Below are 18,949 nucleotides of genomic sequence, written 5' to 3'. Positions count from 1 at the left end.
CACAGGAAAGGTCAACACATGAAAAGGTTGGCATTCATTTTTTTAGTTAATTCTGGTGTCTTTCTCTGTATAAGCACATGGAACCCCAATAAGTGTACTGTGTCTCCTCGCATGGCTCACTTTGCTCTTGGATGGTGAAGTACAAAAAAGTGAAAAATATTCCAGTAAACTCATGTCAACCTATTGCTGTATCGACCATTTGTCAGTGTTGACTTAATGGATGTCAACCTTATGTGTCGACCTGCTGACTTCGACTTAGTACTGTCTCATCCGTATCCCAATGCATCTGACTACTAATATATACAATGCTTACACAATTATACAATGCAGAGTCATCCTCTTATGTACACTACATACTACAGTAATGTGTCCATTGTTATCCATTATATGTGCATAGCCCTCCTCATCTATCTATCTGTCTATCTATCTATCTATCTATCTATCTATCTATCTATCTATCTATCTATCTACTGTATCACCCGGAGCTTAAGAATTGTTCTTTACTCCCCCACTCCATGACCTGAGTGCTTATCAGACTTGAGAGACCTGCTTCCTAACAGCCAATAGAGGAGAAACTGGGTGATCCAAACAGGCTGCTGCACAGTACAGGCTGCATTGATCTAATCGCCATTTCCATGGAGGAAACATGATTTGAGCAAAGGAAGGGGCACTTGAACAGAAACGGTGTTGGCGCATCTGTAAACCAAAGTGCATAAGTACATAAATATGTTAAGTATATTTTAGAGTTGAAAGGGGGATATAGCTGTAAAAGCATGCTGCATGGTGTTTTTTTTTAGTCTTTTCTAACTTTATTCTTGATGATATTAATTTGCAATTAGATGAAATCCTGGTTTCATCGATTAATTGGTAATTCTCCATTTTTACTCTAAAGGATTCATTGTAAACTGGTTCTAATAAGTCTGTTTGATTGAACCAAACTTCTTAGCTTTATTAGTACTTGCAAGCAGCTGAGATCTCATATATTTCACTAATGTGGGACTGGATTCCAGTCAACATGTCGACATTCAGAATGTCGTCAATCAAAATGTCAACACAAGAATGTTACATGTTCTGAATTTCAGCATTCAAGATGTTGACATGTTTAGTATTTTGACAGGTAAGATATTGACATCCACAATGTCAACGCTGACATGTCAATATGCTCAAAACGTCAACACTCTGAATGTCGACAGTAACAGTGTTGACTCATGCAATTAGAGTTAGGCATAGGCTGCAATTAGGGTTAGGGTTAATTTTAAACCAAAATAGTACTGTTGACAGTCAACATTATGTCCATGTGGACATTGTGAATATCAACATGTAATCTGCTGACATTTTCAACATGCATAAATGCTGAATGTTGACATTCTAAACAACACTGACGTATCACACCCAACTCGTGGCACTACCCTCTGCTGAGGAATTCTTGTTACAACATGTTTTACCTGCTGTTTTAAAAAATCAGTACAGATATAAGTAGTCACAGTGCTGCAATTTAAATATGGTACAGTATGTTGCTGAACACAGATTGAATATTCATTTCCAAATCAATAACTGCCATGTCACTTGTTTCTGTGGGTTGTAACTGTAAAATATTATGAAAATAACAATTGGGTCAGAATTCCATCTATTTCTCACACTAATTAGTGAAATGAGGTTTTGCGCACATTGTGGTGAAGATTACCATTAACCATCATGTACTGCATAAGTACCTGAAATGTAGTTTATATTGTTCTTATGAGTTAATATAATATATAACCGATAAAAAATGGAGACTTTACACCATCCTATCCTTCACTTCAAATGCACAGTGGGATTTATCATGTTGTCCCAATAAAACAGCAACAATGTAAACAGGAGACAAAGCAGTAAGCATAGACAAAAGAAGCACATTTTTGTTTTAATTCAGTCAATTGCATTATTTAATTATATTTATCTTTACTTTTTCAAAAACGATTTTTTTTTATATTAAGTTAAAATGCTTTGAAATTATTTTTAAGGAACTGGACAGGCATCTTAGAGCAAGATCATCTTATCTGTTCTCATTTTTGACACAGAGAAATATAAACAAAGAGTTTGAATGTCAGGTGAAGTATGTAATCATTCTCAGCCATCCCAACGTCAGTACATTACCCTGTTATCTGGTCATTCCGATAGCTTTGGTATCGCAATTCTGGTTTCAATGTAACTAGTAAATAAGTATAAATCAGGACAAAAACAAGGCTGTCCACTATAATATTACCTACCATGTTAGTGTTTCTTCTATTTCTTTATATGCTTAGTTGTTATATTTATTTTGTTTCAAAATTGACAGTGACAAAGGACCATTAGGTGAGGTAACATGATACACATATCAATATTTGAAGTTATACACTCAGGCACTCTGTGAATAAAATGTCTTTAGTGATAATGAAGGTCTAAATGTACAGTATGGTACTTAATATCCATCATTCATAATGAGAAACCAATCTGTAAAAATATAAAAAATTTCCAATAATTTTGCCCATAAAGACTTGAGGTGAAATGGATCAAACATTCCAAAAAGGTCAAGTGGGGAAGATGCCAATATTGTAGCAACCAATCAGACTGTAACTATCATTTATCAAGTACATCCTAGCATAGGAAAGCTAGACGCAATCGCGTCATTCCGCGAAACTCCGCCCCCCGAGCGGAGTACTGATGGCAAGAGGAGGGGGAGCCAAGTTACTATAAGGACAAGGCGGCCGGCGTGAGGAGGGAGAGGCGGGCCGAAGAGTGGGAAGAACCTCTGCAAATATAAGTCTCTCTCTCTCCCCCCTCCCTCTCCCTTCCTCCTCCCCCCACTTGACACTTGCCTGCCTAATGTGAAAATGGGGACTCTTGCCTGCGTAATGTGTAAAATGGGGACTCTTGCCTGCCATAATGTGTAAAATGGGGACAATTGCCTGCCTAATGTATAAAGTGGGGACACTTGCCTGCCTAATGTGAAAATGGGGACTCTTGCCTGCGTAATGTGTAAAATGGGGACTCTTGCCTGCCATAATGTGTAAAATGGGGACAATTGCCTGCGTAATGTATAAAGTGGGGACTCTTGCCTGCCGTGATGTGCAAAATGGGGACTCTTGCCTGCGTAATGTGTAAAATTGGGACACCTGCCTGTGTAATGTATAAAGTGAGGACACTTACCTGGCTAATGTGTAAAATGGGGACTCTTGCCTGCCGTGATGTGTAAAATGGGGACTCTTGCCTGCCTAATGTGTAAAATGGGGACTCTTGCCTGTTGTAATGTGTAAAATGGGGAGTCTTGCCTGCCGTGATGTGTAAAATGGGGATTTAATGTATCAAGGGCATTGCGGTGTATGGCATAATATATATATATTTTTTTTCCCTGTGGTGGCCGTGATCTGTTGGTGCAAGGTCAAAAACTCGGTTGTAAGGTAGTCTTTTTAGATGAGACCACGCCCATTTTAATGATGCAACACCCATTTTAATGAGGCCATGCCCCCTTGCTATGGCATTTTTATGTCAATGGGGGGGCATTTTTAAATCTCGTACTGGGAGCCAAATTGGCTAGAAACAGCCCTGACGGGCAGACTGAGTAAGCTTCAGTTTATGCAGACTGACCACTGCCTACAGACATCGCAAATCACAACCGATGGTTGTGATGTTGATCCTTTGTCCTCAAACGCAGAACTCAGATTTTGCAAATTCATGCAGGCATCTATCTTTTACAGATGGGGCAGATGCCTCTTGGTGCATTTACATTTTAGTTGCACAGAATTGTAGGGAAACGGCTGTGCAATTTCTTACGAATCTGAATTAGGCCCTATGCCAGCATTCCTGCATAGCAACTAAAATGTCTCTAAGCTGTGACAGGCACACTATGGTGAAAAGTCAATATGCTGCTAGAGAAAGGAACATGAGAGATAAGTACATTAAGCAGTAAAGTATACATTGTGGCTACAGATCGATGCCACTTCCAGAACACTAGTTGACAGAAAGCTGGTTATTAGTATTCTGCCATAAGAGTCTGCCAGACGGACTATTACGGTAAACCTGAGGCGGCTTGGGCTTGCTATGGGAGTGGTAAGCAATCTAATGTACTGCAAGGCTTGAATTCTAGCTCAGACAAATTCTGTGAAACTAAGAAGTGGATGCGATCTGATGAGACGTGGGAGGGGAAGAGATGAGTGCCTGGCATTGTTGGGAATAAAGTTATAAGCTGTTGATGCACTCATTTCTATCTCAATACATAAAATAACAAAGTAATCTTGCCCAACCCACCCTGGTAATTATAGTTAAGGACAGAGAACTGGGCTGCTGTTAGAAATTTTCATATGTACATTGTAATGTTCTATATAGACAAAAAATAGCTTTCAAATTGGAAAGAAAGATGGATCAAAAAAGAAACGAGAAACATAATGACTCCTATTAGTAAAAGTGCTGTATGCTAGACATCATCTCACAGGTAGTTGGTTGCCTTGGTATACTCCATACTATAAAGAATTAAAATGAGACATTTGAAATAAAAGCTTGTTAATATATGTACAGATGTGTCCTCATATACCTCTATACGCTATATGGCACAAGACACCATATTTTTGTTTCAATTTCTAGTTTATTTGCATTAGTAGATGTAGCAAAACATGACCCAAAGTGTACTGCAGTACGGGCAGTACTGATGGTGTAATGGTTAGCATTACTGCCTCACAGCACTGAGGTCACGGGTTCAATTCCCACCACGGCCCTAACTGTGTGGAGTTTGTATATTCTCCCCATACTTGCATGGGTTTCCTCCGGGTACTCCGGTTTCCTCCCACAATCCAAAAATATACTGGTAGGTTAATTGGCTCCCCCCCAAAAAAAAATAACCCTAGTGTGAAGGTGTCTGTGTTTACATGTGATAGGGAATATAGATTGTAAGCTCCACTGGGGCAGGGACTGATGTGAATGGGCAAATATTCTCTGTACAGCATTGCGGAATATGTTTGCGCTATATAAATAATTGGTAATAATAATAATACTGCAGGTGCTGGGCTGCAACTTTAACCGCACACATACAATTATAGGACTCCTTACACAGACTCAGACTCACTTAAAAAGTTAGGTACCTCACAATGCGCAGACCACTGCAGCCTTATATATCAATATAAAAGAGTCTACACCTTAACTCTTACCAGAAATACAAAACAATAATAATACTGGGCAAATGGCACTGTGGCATAAAATTAATTGCACAGGATTTAGTTTTAAACACAAAGTTGCTGCACTGTAGCACTCCTTACACAGATTCAAGCTCAACTGCACACAAATATACAAATGTCGCATATCAAATTGATCATTGCAATCTAGAAACACAGTTTTGTCACTTCCAGTTTATTTATGCGAATAAGATGAAAATTTTCAGTGAGAAAGATTGTCTATTTGCTGCAATTTGAGCAACAGTGTATGAAGACACATATGTACTTATGGCCAAGGTCAATATTAAGATTTGTCTAAAACTATTATATAAAAAAATGAGCCACTGACAAAGGGTCAACTAATGAGACTCTAAGAAGGAAACTCGATTCTCAGCGATGTCCAATAAGTGCCGTTTCAACGCCATGGGAATGATCAGAATACGGGCACACTGTGACCACCAACATTGCTAATTTTTCCTTGTACCCCATAGAGGTGCATTGGAATTCTTGGAGGTATGCAAAGCTGAACATTGCAACCAAACATTGCAAAGACTCAAATTCCCACCTAGCAAAAAGAAGTTTTTCAACCAGGATGGTAGAACTATAAGGGTGGTTATGCTGTAAAATTCCTTACCATGGAATGTAGTAAACGAATATTCATTGACTGAATTTAAAAATGGATTACATACAGGTCTTATAAGAAATAGTTAATTTGCTAAAATTACTAGAGGTGATTGATGAAAAGTAATATAATTGACAGTTATTTGGGAGATTTTTTTTTTTCCAAATGAAGTTGTTATCTGCACACTGAGATTTGCTTTGTATTACTCTGAACCAATACAAACAGAATTGATAACAGTTAATGGAGTCTTTGATGAAACTTACTATACAGTTATATTTACCAATAATAAAACTCACTTTGTAAACTTTCATAATGAGAACAAGAACAAAGAACAAGTCTTCAGTTGTGGTTTTAAATCACATCTGCAGTAGTATCATTGTAGTAGCAAAGCATATTCAAAAGGTATCTTCATTACTATGCTAGGCACAGGTCATATAATCAGATTCATACAATGCAGATTTCCACAATGTATTGCACTCATGACATGCTGATCATTCTCCTGTTGCATTGATTACCATTTCAGAAAAGACACTTTCAGATATTATCTATGAATAAAAAAATAATTTGTGTACATTGTCTGACTTTAAAATAAGGCATGGTTAATGTATTTAAAATTTACTTAAAACTCTGAAAAATATTTTATATGACGTAGATGGCCTATATCTATGCTTATATGTCCGATCAACTTTCTTTATGTAGAAAATTAATTTCTCACCTGCTAGCAGCAATATGTGCAAAAGGTTTACTTTTACCCTATACATCTTGTCATAACGTCAATAGACATATCATTGCTGTATACAGTTTATAGCATGATTCCACCAACTTTGAGATAGACTAATATGGCAACCCAAAGTATACCAAAGCTGATCTGGTGTATTTGGGTGTAAAATACCTATGAATTCTTCCATATGTATTAAAAGATGTATCTTACATGGAAGTTTAAAGATTTGTGTAACCATGTGTTAGTGGATGTGTATTATTGTGTTAATACATGTGTGTGTGTGTGTGTGTGTGTGTGTGTGTGTGTGTGCGCGTGTGTGTTTAATGTTTAAGCACAGAAAATCTATTTTGAGACACAAAGGGACTGATGTAGAGTTATACACAAGTTGGCTGTAATTGATCTCACATTGCGTATAAATGCAAATAAATGTATAATTTCACCCATATTCTGAATGATACGCCTCTATGGATCTGTTCCACCGCCATTCATATGCTTTGTTTCATAGAAGTTATCATCAGTGTGCACATGCACCAGCCCTATCCCTGGTGCAAAAGATCCATCCGAAAACAGGCATAGTTACATGACATGTACACACAGCGCTGCATGGCCCGTAACACCATTCTCTCTGTATTTTCCCTACATGCGTACACCTCATACAGCCCAGTTACGCTCCTTCAGTGACAAGTGTGGATACAACTGAAGCATGCACTAGTTTCCATCAAATGCACACACGCAAATGGACTTGCATTCAGCTCTGCATCACCCCAATATGTATTACATACAGATTTATTTTATAAATAACACAGCATAGTGGAGTGTTATAATAATTCAGATAATCAAGCAGTTATTATCCTTTGTAAATAATATGTTGTGAGGTTGTTTTCAGTAGCTCTTAGACATAGCCCCTATTGCACAGTATGAGACCATTTTTTCCTCATTGCTTCCAGCCAGTAAATATATACTGTAGTTATATACTAATTAGCCTAATTCAGTATAATGTTCAATAGTGCTAGTAAGGTTCACTAAACTGTTTGAAATCAACCTTCTTAAACATCAGTGTCACTCCTTTTAGCTACTGTAGGAAAAGAGAAGCTATACATCTTCATTTGATTTAAGAATAGATGTCCACTACACATATACTAACCAAATAGACACCAGAGTATTTAAGCCATATCTGAGATGCCTTGGATTGTTGGCACTGTATCTGTACTTAGGGTCATCTAGTGTTCATTTTGATATTTTTACCATGTGTATTCCAGTTATCATCATCATCTCATTATTAAAATGTTTTTATGGACAGAGACAGGGATTTTATAATTAATATACAGCAATATAAAGTATGTCCCAATTTGAATATAGACAAAAATAAGAAACTTAAATATAGAATAATCCTCTGCATTAACAATCTCAACACTCTTATACAAGGCCGTAACATTTGCTTTATTGATATTCTGATACTCTCTTTGCACCAGTACCCCAAACCCCATTATTTCTAGTCCATTTTATTTCAAGGGGTATAAGGATAAATTCTGGGGTGGTAAAATGGATGTTGATTTCTTGAGGGGTGTGGGGCAGTAGATTTAGTCCATGAAGAAGTCAAACGCACGGCTCAGCGTTCAAAAAACCAAGACAACACCACACAAACCAGAATAGAAATAACCTTGATCTTTAGAAGGGCATAGAGGAAACTGAGGGGCAATGAGGTTAAGGGAGGGGAGAGCATAACCAAGGCCAGTTCTGTTAGCCCTCTTTCCAACATATTTGACCAAGTTTGTGTCTCTAAACATGGTTTTCTCAACATTCTACCATCCTCTCCCCTCAATGGCTCCACGTTGTTTAAGGATTATAGTTGACTGATCATTACTGACCATCTCTCCTAATTTTAGCATGTTTGTCCATGGAAGGAGATCTCCACACTATATACCTTACCTGGTACTACCACCTTTAGGCAGGAACCAAGTTAAAGGTTTTTTTTTTTTTTAGAATTGTATCTGTAATAATATTAAAGAGTTTCCAACACAAGAGGTCAGTGGAAATATTGGCTTTTTCTCCTCAAGAAGACATGAGAAGAAATAGAAATAGGAGGAGATGTCTTTCCTTTTTATGGTTAGAGAGAAAAGTTTAGGTGGGAAACATTAGGTACAATATTGTTAAAAAGTAGAGGCATCTCTTGTTCTTAGCAGTTTCTTCAGATGATCGGATTACCATCAATTAGTAGAAGACTTGTTGGTGTTGATCCACCGTTTGGTGATTTGATGAGCAGTGGATATGTTCATGTATGTTTCCATAGTTAGTTGCTGTAGATACAGTACAGTAGGTTTGCTAATTTTTGACATTCAAATGGCTGACCAAAGGTTAATGTCTGGATAACCCTTAGTTGGGTGTTTTTTAACAGTTGGCAGTTGTTTAAGCAGTGGATTGGTTGATTAAGGTGACAGCCAACTGTTGACCTGGGTCTTAGTCACTGTTGCTTAGTCAATAATTGGTCACAGCATGGGGTCAGTCTTGTATCTCCATTGAATGGTTGGTTGGATTTTGCCAACCATACTCCCACATTTGGGAGAGTCCATTCTAAGCTCACACATAATACTCCTTGTCCTTATTTTTCTTACTCTTACCAACTGTTTTAGTGGCAGGTGCAGTCTTTTCTTTCACCACAGCACCATTACTCTGGGCAGAGTTGCTGATGTAGTTCCGGCTTTGGTCCACCTGGTAGGACCCCTCATCCCTGTTTCTGTACTTGTACATTGCGTAGAGAAGAATGAGGATGCAGAGAGCAGCTGCTGCCACAATTCCTACAACCATTCCTGTAGTGCTGCTGGACTCCCTGATAACTTCTACTGCTCCAGGAGATCCTTTCTCCCCTGAGCCTGTAGGATTTGCTGTAGGAAAATTGTGGAAATTAGGGGAAGAAGTTATAGGTGGGAACCTCTGCTTGTTTAGCTTGTCTAGCTGGAAAGAGGTAGGGATATGAGGGTATTGGTCTAAATTGGGTTTTGGGGGTTCCCTGTTATTCATTTTGCCGGCAGGGATGTTCCGGACAAGGTCTGGGGATGTGGTGGAGGTGAGAAGGTCATAAGGGGAGGAGGTTGAACCTCCTGCCTTTGTATTTGGTCGAGAGCCAGAAGGTCTCCTTGCTGCATCTCTGGACAGCAAGGTTCTATCTGTTACCAATGGAAAACTGGTATAGAAGTCCTCATCATCAGTAGGAGGAAAACTTGATTCAAATACCTCCCCTGAAGCATAACCAGAAACCTCTATCCCCTCCTCACAATCACTATCCTCTTGCTCAGAAGGGCATGGTGGCCTCAGGTTGGAAGGAACACTCAAGGAATCTTTGGTAGTGTCCAGAGTGAGGACAGTTCGGTAAGTAGGGGGGGGAGGTACAAAGGGGGAGCGGGTAGCAATGGGAGGGGTATCTAAGGAATCTTCTGTTATTGTGGGCAATATTAATTCCCCTCCTGTGAATAAACAAGAGAAAAACAGACAGAGAAAACAGCAAAGAAAATTGTGTGAGTAAAAACCTCAGAATGTTCACATATGGTCAACACACTACTATCTGCTAACTCCCTTTGCACATCTACAGCTATCAGCTTAACAGCCATTAGTAAACCCAAAATGTTTTATTATACAATGATAACTATCTAATAAACTCTTTGTGTAATGACTATATTATGCTAAATACCTTAAATACATAATAGTGACTACTTTACATATTGATTAATACAATTTTCTTACTATTTCTTAACTATACATTCCCTATCAACAAGCTACAGTTCTTCTGGCTACAGTTCTCTTTATCTCTTCTGCCATATTGCCAATACTTATTCCATAGCTATTACTCATGGTACATATATACTGTGCATATATCTCTTTTAAACCCTCTAATGACTTTTCATATCTGAAACAAATGACCCTGCTACTGATCTATATAAGCACTAAAATATATTCTGTACTTTCTATGTCATATGTTTTTCCTTCAGTCTTTCTCAATAACATCTCTTTTCCTATATTGCTTGCAATATTTGTACCACCCTCTTACTGAGTACAGTAGCCCCTACTCTGAGTCAGATCAATATATATTATTACTTGAAAGTGCCCCTTTTTACCTATACAAATATAATGACATGGCTGCCTGCTTCCTCTATGGTTTACTTTTTATTGTATTACTTTGTCATTATTTTCTCTCTGTTCTGGCAATTTGATAAAATTATAACTACTTCCTGTATTCTTTGCCTCCCTCACTTGTGTTTTCTTACAATACCTTTTCCCTCCATTCTCCTTACAACTTGCCCACAACTATCCTCTGTCTACATTAACAACTTTATCTCTAACATAGTGGTCTACCCGCCCCATCAATCCGACAATGCTCCCCCACCTATCTACAGAAAACTCTGTTTATTTCAGCTGTCCTGTTCTCATCAAATAAAATTGATTCAGAATATTTAGACAACTTACATCAAACAATTGGCCACATGTGATTTTAGCATGAAGACAAAAAAAAAAATTACAAAAGAAACTGTGAAACTTTTGGGTAAAAAAAAACACTTCTTGCTTTATTTATTTTTACTGTTTCACGGTCACTTTATAGTTAAAAAATGTCATTTATTTTACCTAAACATTATATATAAAATATATTTTACTATCACTATTTAATTATATAATGTATTTCAGGCCCAGTATAGCTTAATGAGTGTCCCTCCATAAGGCATACTGTCCTTAAAAAGACGTAAAGAACGTAATGACCATGAACATTTAAATTTTATAGATATTATGTTATGTTATAAAAATAAAAGCAAAGCAAAAAAAGGAAACTATTAACTAGGGGTAAGGGAAACAGAAACACCCCAATATATATGCTGATAAAAACACAATACTTGCCAACTTTTATAACAAATCATTAAAGTTTAAAAAAAAATGTATTCCTACATTATATACTGTATTTGATTGCACTGTTATGTCAGTAAAGTAATGTGGCACTGACCACACACAAATGTAATGCTCCAAAGCATTGTATTTACATACATTTTAGGTTATGCAATTAACTTATTGTAAATTCCATATATCCACCTAACTCAGTTTGATTTTCCTTCACTATATACAGTATGCTGCCCTCAATTAATTTTGTTTGGCTAAATTACCTAGCACGACTGCTCCTGGATTCCGTTGTACATTTAGCCTTAATTCCTCACAGAGCTGGGGTCAGGATTTCAATTCTTAACCACAGCATTATGAGTTTTTATGTTCTCCCCTGTTTGCATGAATTTCCTATGGTTACTCTGATTTCCTCTAGTAATCCAAAAACATACTGCTAGGTAAATTGGTTTCTGACTAAATTAACTTGCATGTGCACACAAATGTGTTAGGGAATTTAGACTATAAGCTTCTATACGGCAGGGACTGATGTGAAGGACTGCTGTGAATGGCAGATATATCTCTAAGGAGCTACGTAATATGGTGGCGCTATATAAGCAAACAGTGCCAGTACAAACTGGTACAGAATTAAGTATAACTACTGTGTCTTCTACCCGCTCAGTAAATATGTAAAGCACTATGGAGCCTCTGCTTTTATATGTGCTCAGCTCCTCCAATAGGAAATTAGCACAAACTCCACTCTCTGACCTCTATGCTGTGCAGTCAGACGAAGCGGACAGCTGTCTACACTCGCAACATATGTCGATGTGTTTTGAGTGAATTGCTGACACACTGCCTAGTCATTTCAGAACTAGCTAAATGTCAGTCTCTGAATGTACCCTGGTCGCAGTGAAAGCCATTTTTGGTCTGTCCAGTGACTGCGGTCATTACTGTAATTAGTGTTTTGTCATTATGGTGATCAATAGATAACTTTTCTTCACAATATATTTATGGAAGATCACAGATAGGTACAATGGTGCAATATCATGGTGAGCACAAGTGCACTAGTATAGTTGTATTTCCTCCCATTATTAACTCAATCTACAGTACTGTAACTCTTATTATATTTCTTCAGCAGATTGGGCTGGCAGGTGAAAATGTTAGTGAGTGCACCACCTTTTTCTTGCAAAACAGAATTGTAAATAAGCAATAAATATAAAATATACTATGTGACTACTCTATGCAAAATGGACAGAGCAAATTGGTTTGTGATTGTATTTGTGGAATGCCACGCAGGTCTGGCTTGGGACAGCCAGGTGCAATGTGTTTTTTTTCACTTTGCACCTTATTAAAAACATAAAAAACACAGCAAAAGTTGTTGAGATGAAAAAGGGCCTCTCACACAATATACAGGACACTCAGTTGCAGACTGGAAATATAAATGGGGGTTGATCTAATGTAACTGATAACTGAGATGAAAGTTTATTTAAAAACTTACAGTAACTTTTAAAGCATAATAAAAAAAATATATATATATATATATCTGACCATTCCCCATAATATGGGTTGTTATCTGTGTCATATGGAAATATATCCAGCTACTGTATGTCAATAAATCACTGACCTAAAAATAAAAACAACTGTATACAAATAAAAATATATATGTGAGAAGGATGTGAAATGTGTGTAATAAAGTGTGATTATATGTTAGTGTACGTGATAAGGTGAGATGTGTAACTAAAATAAAGCAGTGAAAGTGTGTGTAACATAATTAAAAATACTACAGTCAAATTCTTTCATATGATTCATTTTATCATGGTATTTTGAATTCATATGAATGATTTTGACCGTGATATTTAGAATTTATGATTGATTTTGACCATGATATTTTGAATTCATAAGAATGATTTTGACTGTGATATTTTGAATTCATATGAATGATTTTGACAGTGATATTTTAAATTCATATGAATGATTTTGACCGTGATATATTGAATTCATATGAATGATTTTGACTGATATTTTGAATTCCCATCAATGATTTTGATAGTGGTATTTTTAATTGTGTTGCACACACCTTCACTGTTTTAGTTACATACAGTATCTCGCCTTTACACCTGTATATATTGATATATTCACACTTTATTACACACATTTCACATATTTCTCACTTATTTATTTTTGTTTACTTACAGCATTTTTTAATTTATGTTAGTGATTCACTGACATATTTTGGTATGTTTTCATTAGATGCAGATAGCGACCATCTTTTTAGTTTAAATTATGCATTAAGAGTGAAGTTTTATAATAAACTTGCACCTTGGTTATCAGAATCATTGGCTCAAACAACATTTATATTTCCAGTCTGCATGTGAGTGCCCTATAGACAAAAGCCCCTTTTTTCTCAGCATCTTCTGCCGTGTTGTTCATATTGCTATATTTTGACTCTTAGGTTGTACCACCACATACTTGTCATGTAATATTGTGGCTAATCCAGTAGATTGATTTGCACACACCATTAATGGCTTTATTGCAGATATCATATCTTATGCAATAGACTGCGAGCTGCAGGCTGTGCGGGAATTCCGGTGAGTCTTCCCATATTTTTAAAGTGCCAAACATTTAGAAGGCAAAACCAACCTGGTTTGCCTTGTAAAAGACTGTCGCTTTAAAAATACGGGAAGACTCTCTGGAATTCCAGAACAACCTGCTGCTCACAAGCTGTTACAAAAGCCCCATTTTATTTGTTTCATCCTGTGCCAAAATCATCTACCTTTCTATTACATTATTAAAAATGAATTATTATTATTTATATGTAATAATCATGCATCTCTGAATTTACAGGTATATGTTTATTATTTATCCATGGACTAAATTAGACCTGAATATATTTAATTTACAGCAATATAGCTTACAACTTCGCAGCAGTTGGGGAACTGGACGGCTGCAGCACTGGGGGCAGGGTCTATGGTGGCACAAAATGTACATATGGCCTGGTAACTGCACCCTATCCAGTATCATTTGTCCATTGAATAATGTGAATGCTAACTTATTGAAGAAAAGAAACTGAGAGCTGATTCAATAACTGTAAATCAACCGTGATGCTGCCTGTCTCAGTAGGATAATTGCAATTCTGCCCTTAGCGTTGGGTCAGAAAAGAACACATACAATAAAGTAGGGGATGTAACAGAGAGCGATTCTGGCAGCAAGTTACAACTCACGGTGAATTCACGACATGTTTGGTCTCTAAACCGCTGATGTAATACCCAGCAATTTGTACAGTGCTTATGCAATGCATCATCAATTTAAGGTGGGTTTGGATCCATTAAATCGACAACTTTATAGCCCAAATAACTGTTGGTTTATTGAAACCCTCCACCATTCTATGGATGCCCCGGCCAATGCTTAGAAGTGCTGGCACTATACTGGTAGCTCTGATCGCTTGGTACCAGAGGAAAAAAACATGTGTGATCCCCTAATCAATAATATTCTTTTTTTTTTTAAATTGTGCTCCTTGTCTATATACATAAGTAGAGATGGATTGCAGAAATAATGCCGACATTCAGAATGTCGCACCTGAATGTTGACATGGACAAAATGTCGACATTGTCATAATGTTGATATTGTGAATGTCGACAGTCCATTTAAGTGTCAGGGTTAGGCTGTGGTTAGGGTTGTGTTGACATCACGTACATGTTGACATTCTAAATCTCGACATTGTCATCTTTGCCCTCTTTCTTTACTTCAATACTAATATATCCACCTTTAGTTAGTAAAATAATATGGGTCTTTTATTAAGTTGAAATGTAATATGTGCTTCATCATCATAATAATAATAATAATAATAATAATAATAATATTTATTATATTATTGACCACCAATATTTTCTCTAGTGTAGTGGCTATTATACTTACACCTTTCTTGATCTTCTGTCTTAATTCAACATAGTCCAAGGGAATAGGAAAATAAAGCCCCTCACAAGCCATTGGGCTGTTCCATAAAGCTTTTTTGATGCAAATGTATAAAGATTGGCAAGCTGGCATACTTTATATGAGCGTAGCCAATCCATTTTTCACAAAGCAAGACAGCTCCTGACTGGCTGCCAATCTATATTATTTATTTAATAAATAAAGGTAACAATATTAGTACTGAAATTAATAAAGGGGCATACATATTGATTTTATGTCTAATGGCGGCACATACTGTATATGTAGTTAATCATATAGATAAGGAGCACCTTTCATTAAAAGCAGAAACAGAAATGATTAGGGCGGAAAACATTTTTTCTCCTGGTAGTCACTGACCAGAGGGTACAAGAATGGGACAGTGCTATTCCTAGAGGTTTTAGGCCAATACCAAGAGCATGTTCCTGTCAGGAAGGGGAAATTATGTTTCTTTTGTTTTATTATATGACAAACAAAATAGTAGCTGCATTTGCTCCTGTCACAAACACTTTTATTTTTTTGTTTTGTTCTGATGTATTTGCTGACTTGTAATCACTTTTTTTTTCCAATGTTTACCTTATTTCCTCTCTGATGGTTTATAAAACACCTAGGGGTCTATTTACTAAGCCTTGGACTGAGATAAAGTGGATGGAGATAAAGTACCAGCCAATCTGCTCCTAACTACCATGCCATAGGCTGTGTTTGAAAAATGACAGGAGCTGATTGGCTGGTACTTTGGGGGTAATTCCAAGTTGATCGCAGCAGGATTTTTGATAGCAATTGGGCAAAACCATGTGCAGTGCAGGGGAGGCAGATATAACATGTGCAGAGAGAGTTAGATTTGGGTGGGTTATTTTATTTCTGTGCAGGGTAAATACTGGTTGCTTTATTTTTACACTGAAAATTAGATTGCAGATTGAACACACCCCACCCAAATCTAACTCTCTCTGCACATGTTATATCTGCCTCCCCTGCAGTGCACATGGTTTTGCCCAATTGCTAACAAAAATCCTGCTGCGATCAACTTGGAATTACCCCCAATATCTCCATCCAAGGCTTAATATATAGACCTCCTAGTCTTTTTGTATGTTCCCAACACTAGTCACTCCATATCATTCAGGGGGTAACTCTAAAATCAGGTAAAAAGTAACCTCTTACAGTATGTACTACAGCTCTTAATGTTAATCATTCAGATTTTATATAGTTGTCACTTGTCACTAAGAAAGTGTTTATATAGCTTCCATATAATATATACTTCACATTACTTCTAATGTTACTCTCCTAAAAACAGATGTATCCTCATACAGCAAGCCTCAATACCCTACACGTCACAAGATACCCAGTGCAATTGAGCATCTGTAAGTGGTGTAATACAGCAACCTTTTCTTTAAATGTGCATCTTATTTGTATCGCAGATGCGCAAAACACTACTCAATCTTTACTGCAGACGCTGTGACTTTAACTGCACAGAAATTAGTTTTAAAGCTGTACAAAGTCGCGGATGAAGTCCAATGAAACTTGGCATGAGAAAAAACTGCAGGCGCTGCATTGTAACACTTCATTATACAGGGCCTAATAGGCTGACTGCACATGCATCTAATTTGTACTATGCATGTGCTGCAACGGTTTTACGGTTGCAGAGAAGATTTGCAAAGTGATTGACAGGGACCATTTGGGGAGGTTACAGGGAGTTGGATCCAGACTGGGTGTGTATCGCTTGACCGGAGGCAGCATACCGACGCTGGGAACCCGGCAATGAAATGCATGGCTGGCGGTGAGCAGAACTTGCAGTATCGTTGCCCTCGCCATGCTGCGGTCTTGGTTGCGAGCTGTCGATCTTTTGTCCATATCAAACTTTTGTCAATGTCAACCTAATGATTGTCGGGGCGACACTGCAGATCTTCTATACCACAGGGAGTGATGGCAAAAATGCAGGTGTGTCATGACCGTTTTGAGCCATGTATCAGTCTTCGGCTATGAACCCATCTGTAGCTGCAATGGCTCCGACATCTTACTTCCTGCAGCAATGCAGAGTAAACATAGGGCTACTCAGAAGATCAATGATCTACTGCTCTGTGACCAACACTGCACAGCTGCAACATTTGCTTTTTTTTGTACAGTAGCTGTGAACACATTCGCAATTGGCATACATCTCTGAATCAGACCCACAGGTCGAGACTCACAGAGCCGGTCTTAAGTATAGGTTGAACTAGGCAAATGCCTAGGACATTTGGAATGCCATGGGGCACAAGCAGCTTTTGGTGATTAAAATGATATGCGGCATGCCTATATTCTGCGTGTGACTGTGGCTGTATCTGCATATGAAATGCTAAGTTACAGTGTATTTCTTGAAATCACTGTAACATAGTATTTCGTATGCAGATACAGCCGCAGTCACACACACACAAAATATAGGCATGCCGCATATCATTTTAATCACATAGAGTTGAAAGAAGATGCATATTTGGCAAAAAATAAAAAGGTGTCTGACATTGGCAGAGTTGGTCTGGAGCTGCCAGCTGACTCAAGCCAGGCATTTCCTGCTGCATGGCGTATTGAGGACACATCTGTATCCAAGCAGAGGCAGAGGTCACAGTGTTAGTGGCCGTTTGAGTGCTATGTGCGGGTGGGTTGATTGTTTAATTGTGTTTGTCATATGTGTAAGGGGCATTATGCGTGTCATTATGTGTATAAGGGCATTAATAATGTGTGGCGTATATGTGTAGGCAACATTATATGTATAAGGGCATTAATAAAGGTTGGCATAATGTATAAGGAACATTACTGTGTGGTATTAGGTGTATAAAGGCATTACTAATGTGTGGTATTATGTGTATAAGGTGCTCTACACTGTGGCATAACATAAAGAAAAGGCACTACTGTGTAGTCTAATGTGAATAAAGAGCAATATGGTGTGGTGTAATGTGAATAAGGGGAAATTCAGTGTTATGTAATGTGAATAAGGGGCATTACTGTGAGGAGTAACTTATAGAAGGTAAAGAGGTACTACTGTGTGATGTAACGTGAATTAGGGACACTATCTCATGATATAATGTGAATAAAGTTGCACTACTGTGTGGCGTAATTTGAATTGGGGGTACTATTGTGTGGACATGTTCCTTTCCAGCAAGAACACGCCCCTTTTTGGGCTGCGCACGGAATGTGCGCACTGTTCCTATTTAAAATATAGGGGGTAGCAGTACCAAAATGAGGACTGCTATGGGTGAGGGAAGATTCTACTGCAAAAGGGGTGCAGGGTAAGAGGTGGAACTAGCGGTGGTGCTAGGGGGCACCAGCCAAAATCTTGCCTAGGGCATCATATTGGTTAGGGGAGGCTCTGGAGACTCATACAACATTTGTACATCTGTGTGTATCAAAATAATCTCTGCAATCTAGCTAAGTAGTTTTGTCACTTTTGGTTGTTATTTTATTACAAATAAGACACATATTTTGAGCTAAAAAGATACTCGGTGCAGCAGAAACGCATGGGACCTGGCACACCAAAAGGAGCAGTTTGGTGCGACTATGGCAATGGAGTGTGAGGTCACATCTGTAAACATCCTCATGTATTTTTATAATGATATTGCTCTCTAGATGGTTTATTATTTCTTATATACAACTAAACCTCTAGTTTCCTCACTGTCATAC

The 18,949-nt window shown here is 37.7% G+C and overlaps 1 protein-coding gene across 22 annotated transcripts in view; it reads right to left on the bottom strand.

Moving 5' to 3' along the window:
• Positions 1-7,918: 7,918 nt before the first annotated feature.
• NRXN2 (neurexin 2) overlaps positions 7,919-18,949 on the bottom strand; it is a 1,320,144-nt gene continuing 1,309,113 nt past the window's right edge. For 15 of the 22 annotated variants that reach the window (XM_063945216.1, XM_063945225.1, XM_063945221.1 and 12 more), the window contains one exon: positions 7,919-9,963. In XM_063945216.1, coding sequence (XP_063801286.1) covers positions 9,080-9,963 — 884 coding nt within the window. In that variant the 3' untranslated portion in view covers positions 7,919-9,079. The remainder of the gene's footprint in view (positions 9,964-18,949) is intronic. The other 7 variants (XM_063945229.1, XM_063945230.1, XM_063945232.1 and 4 more) reach the window with 1 other exon arrangement.

Source organism: Pseudophryne corroboree, chromosome 11 (assembly GCF_028390025.1).
Source record: "Pseudophryne corroboree isolate aPseCor3 chromosome 11, aPseCor3.hap2, whole genome shotgun sequence".
In the NCBI taxonomy this organism is placed as follows: domain Eukaryota; kingdom Metazoa; phylum Chordata; class Amphibia; order Anura; family Myobatrachidae; genus Pseudophryne; species Pseudophryne corroboree.
This window is presented reverse-complemented; position numbering and strand designations above follow the sequence as displayed.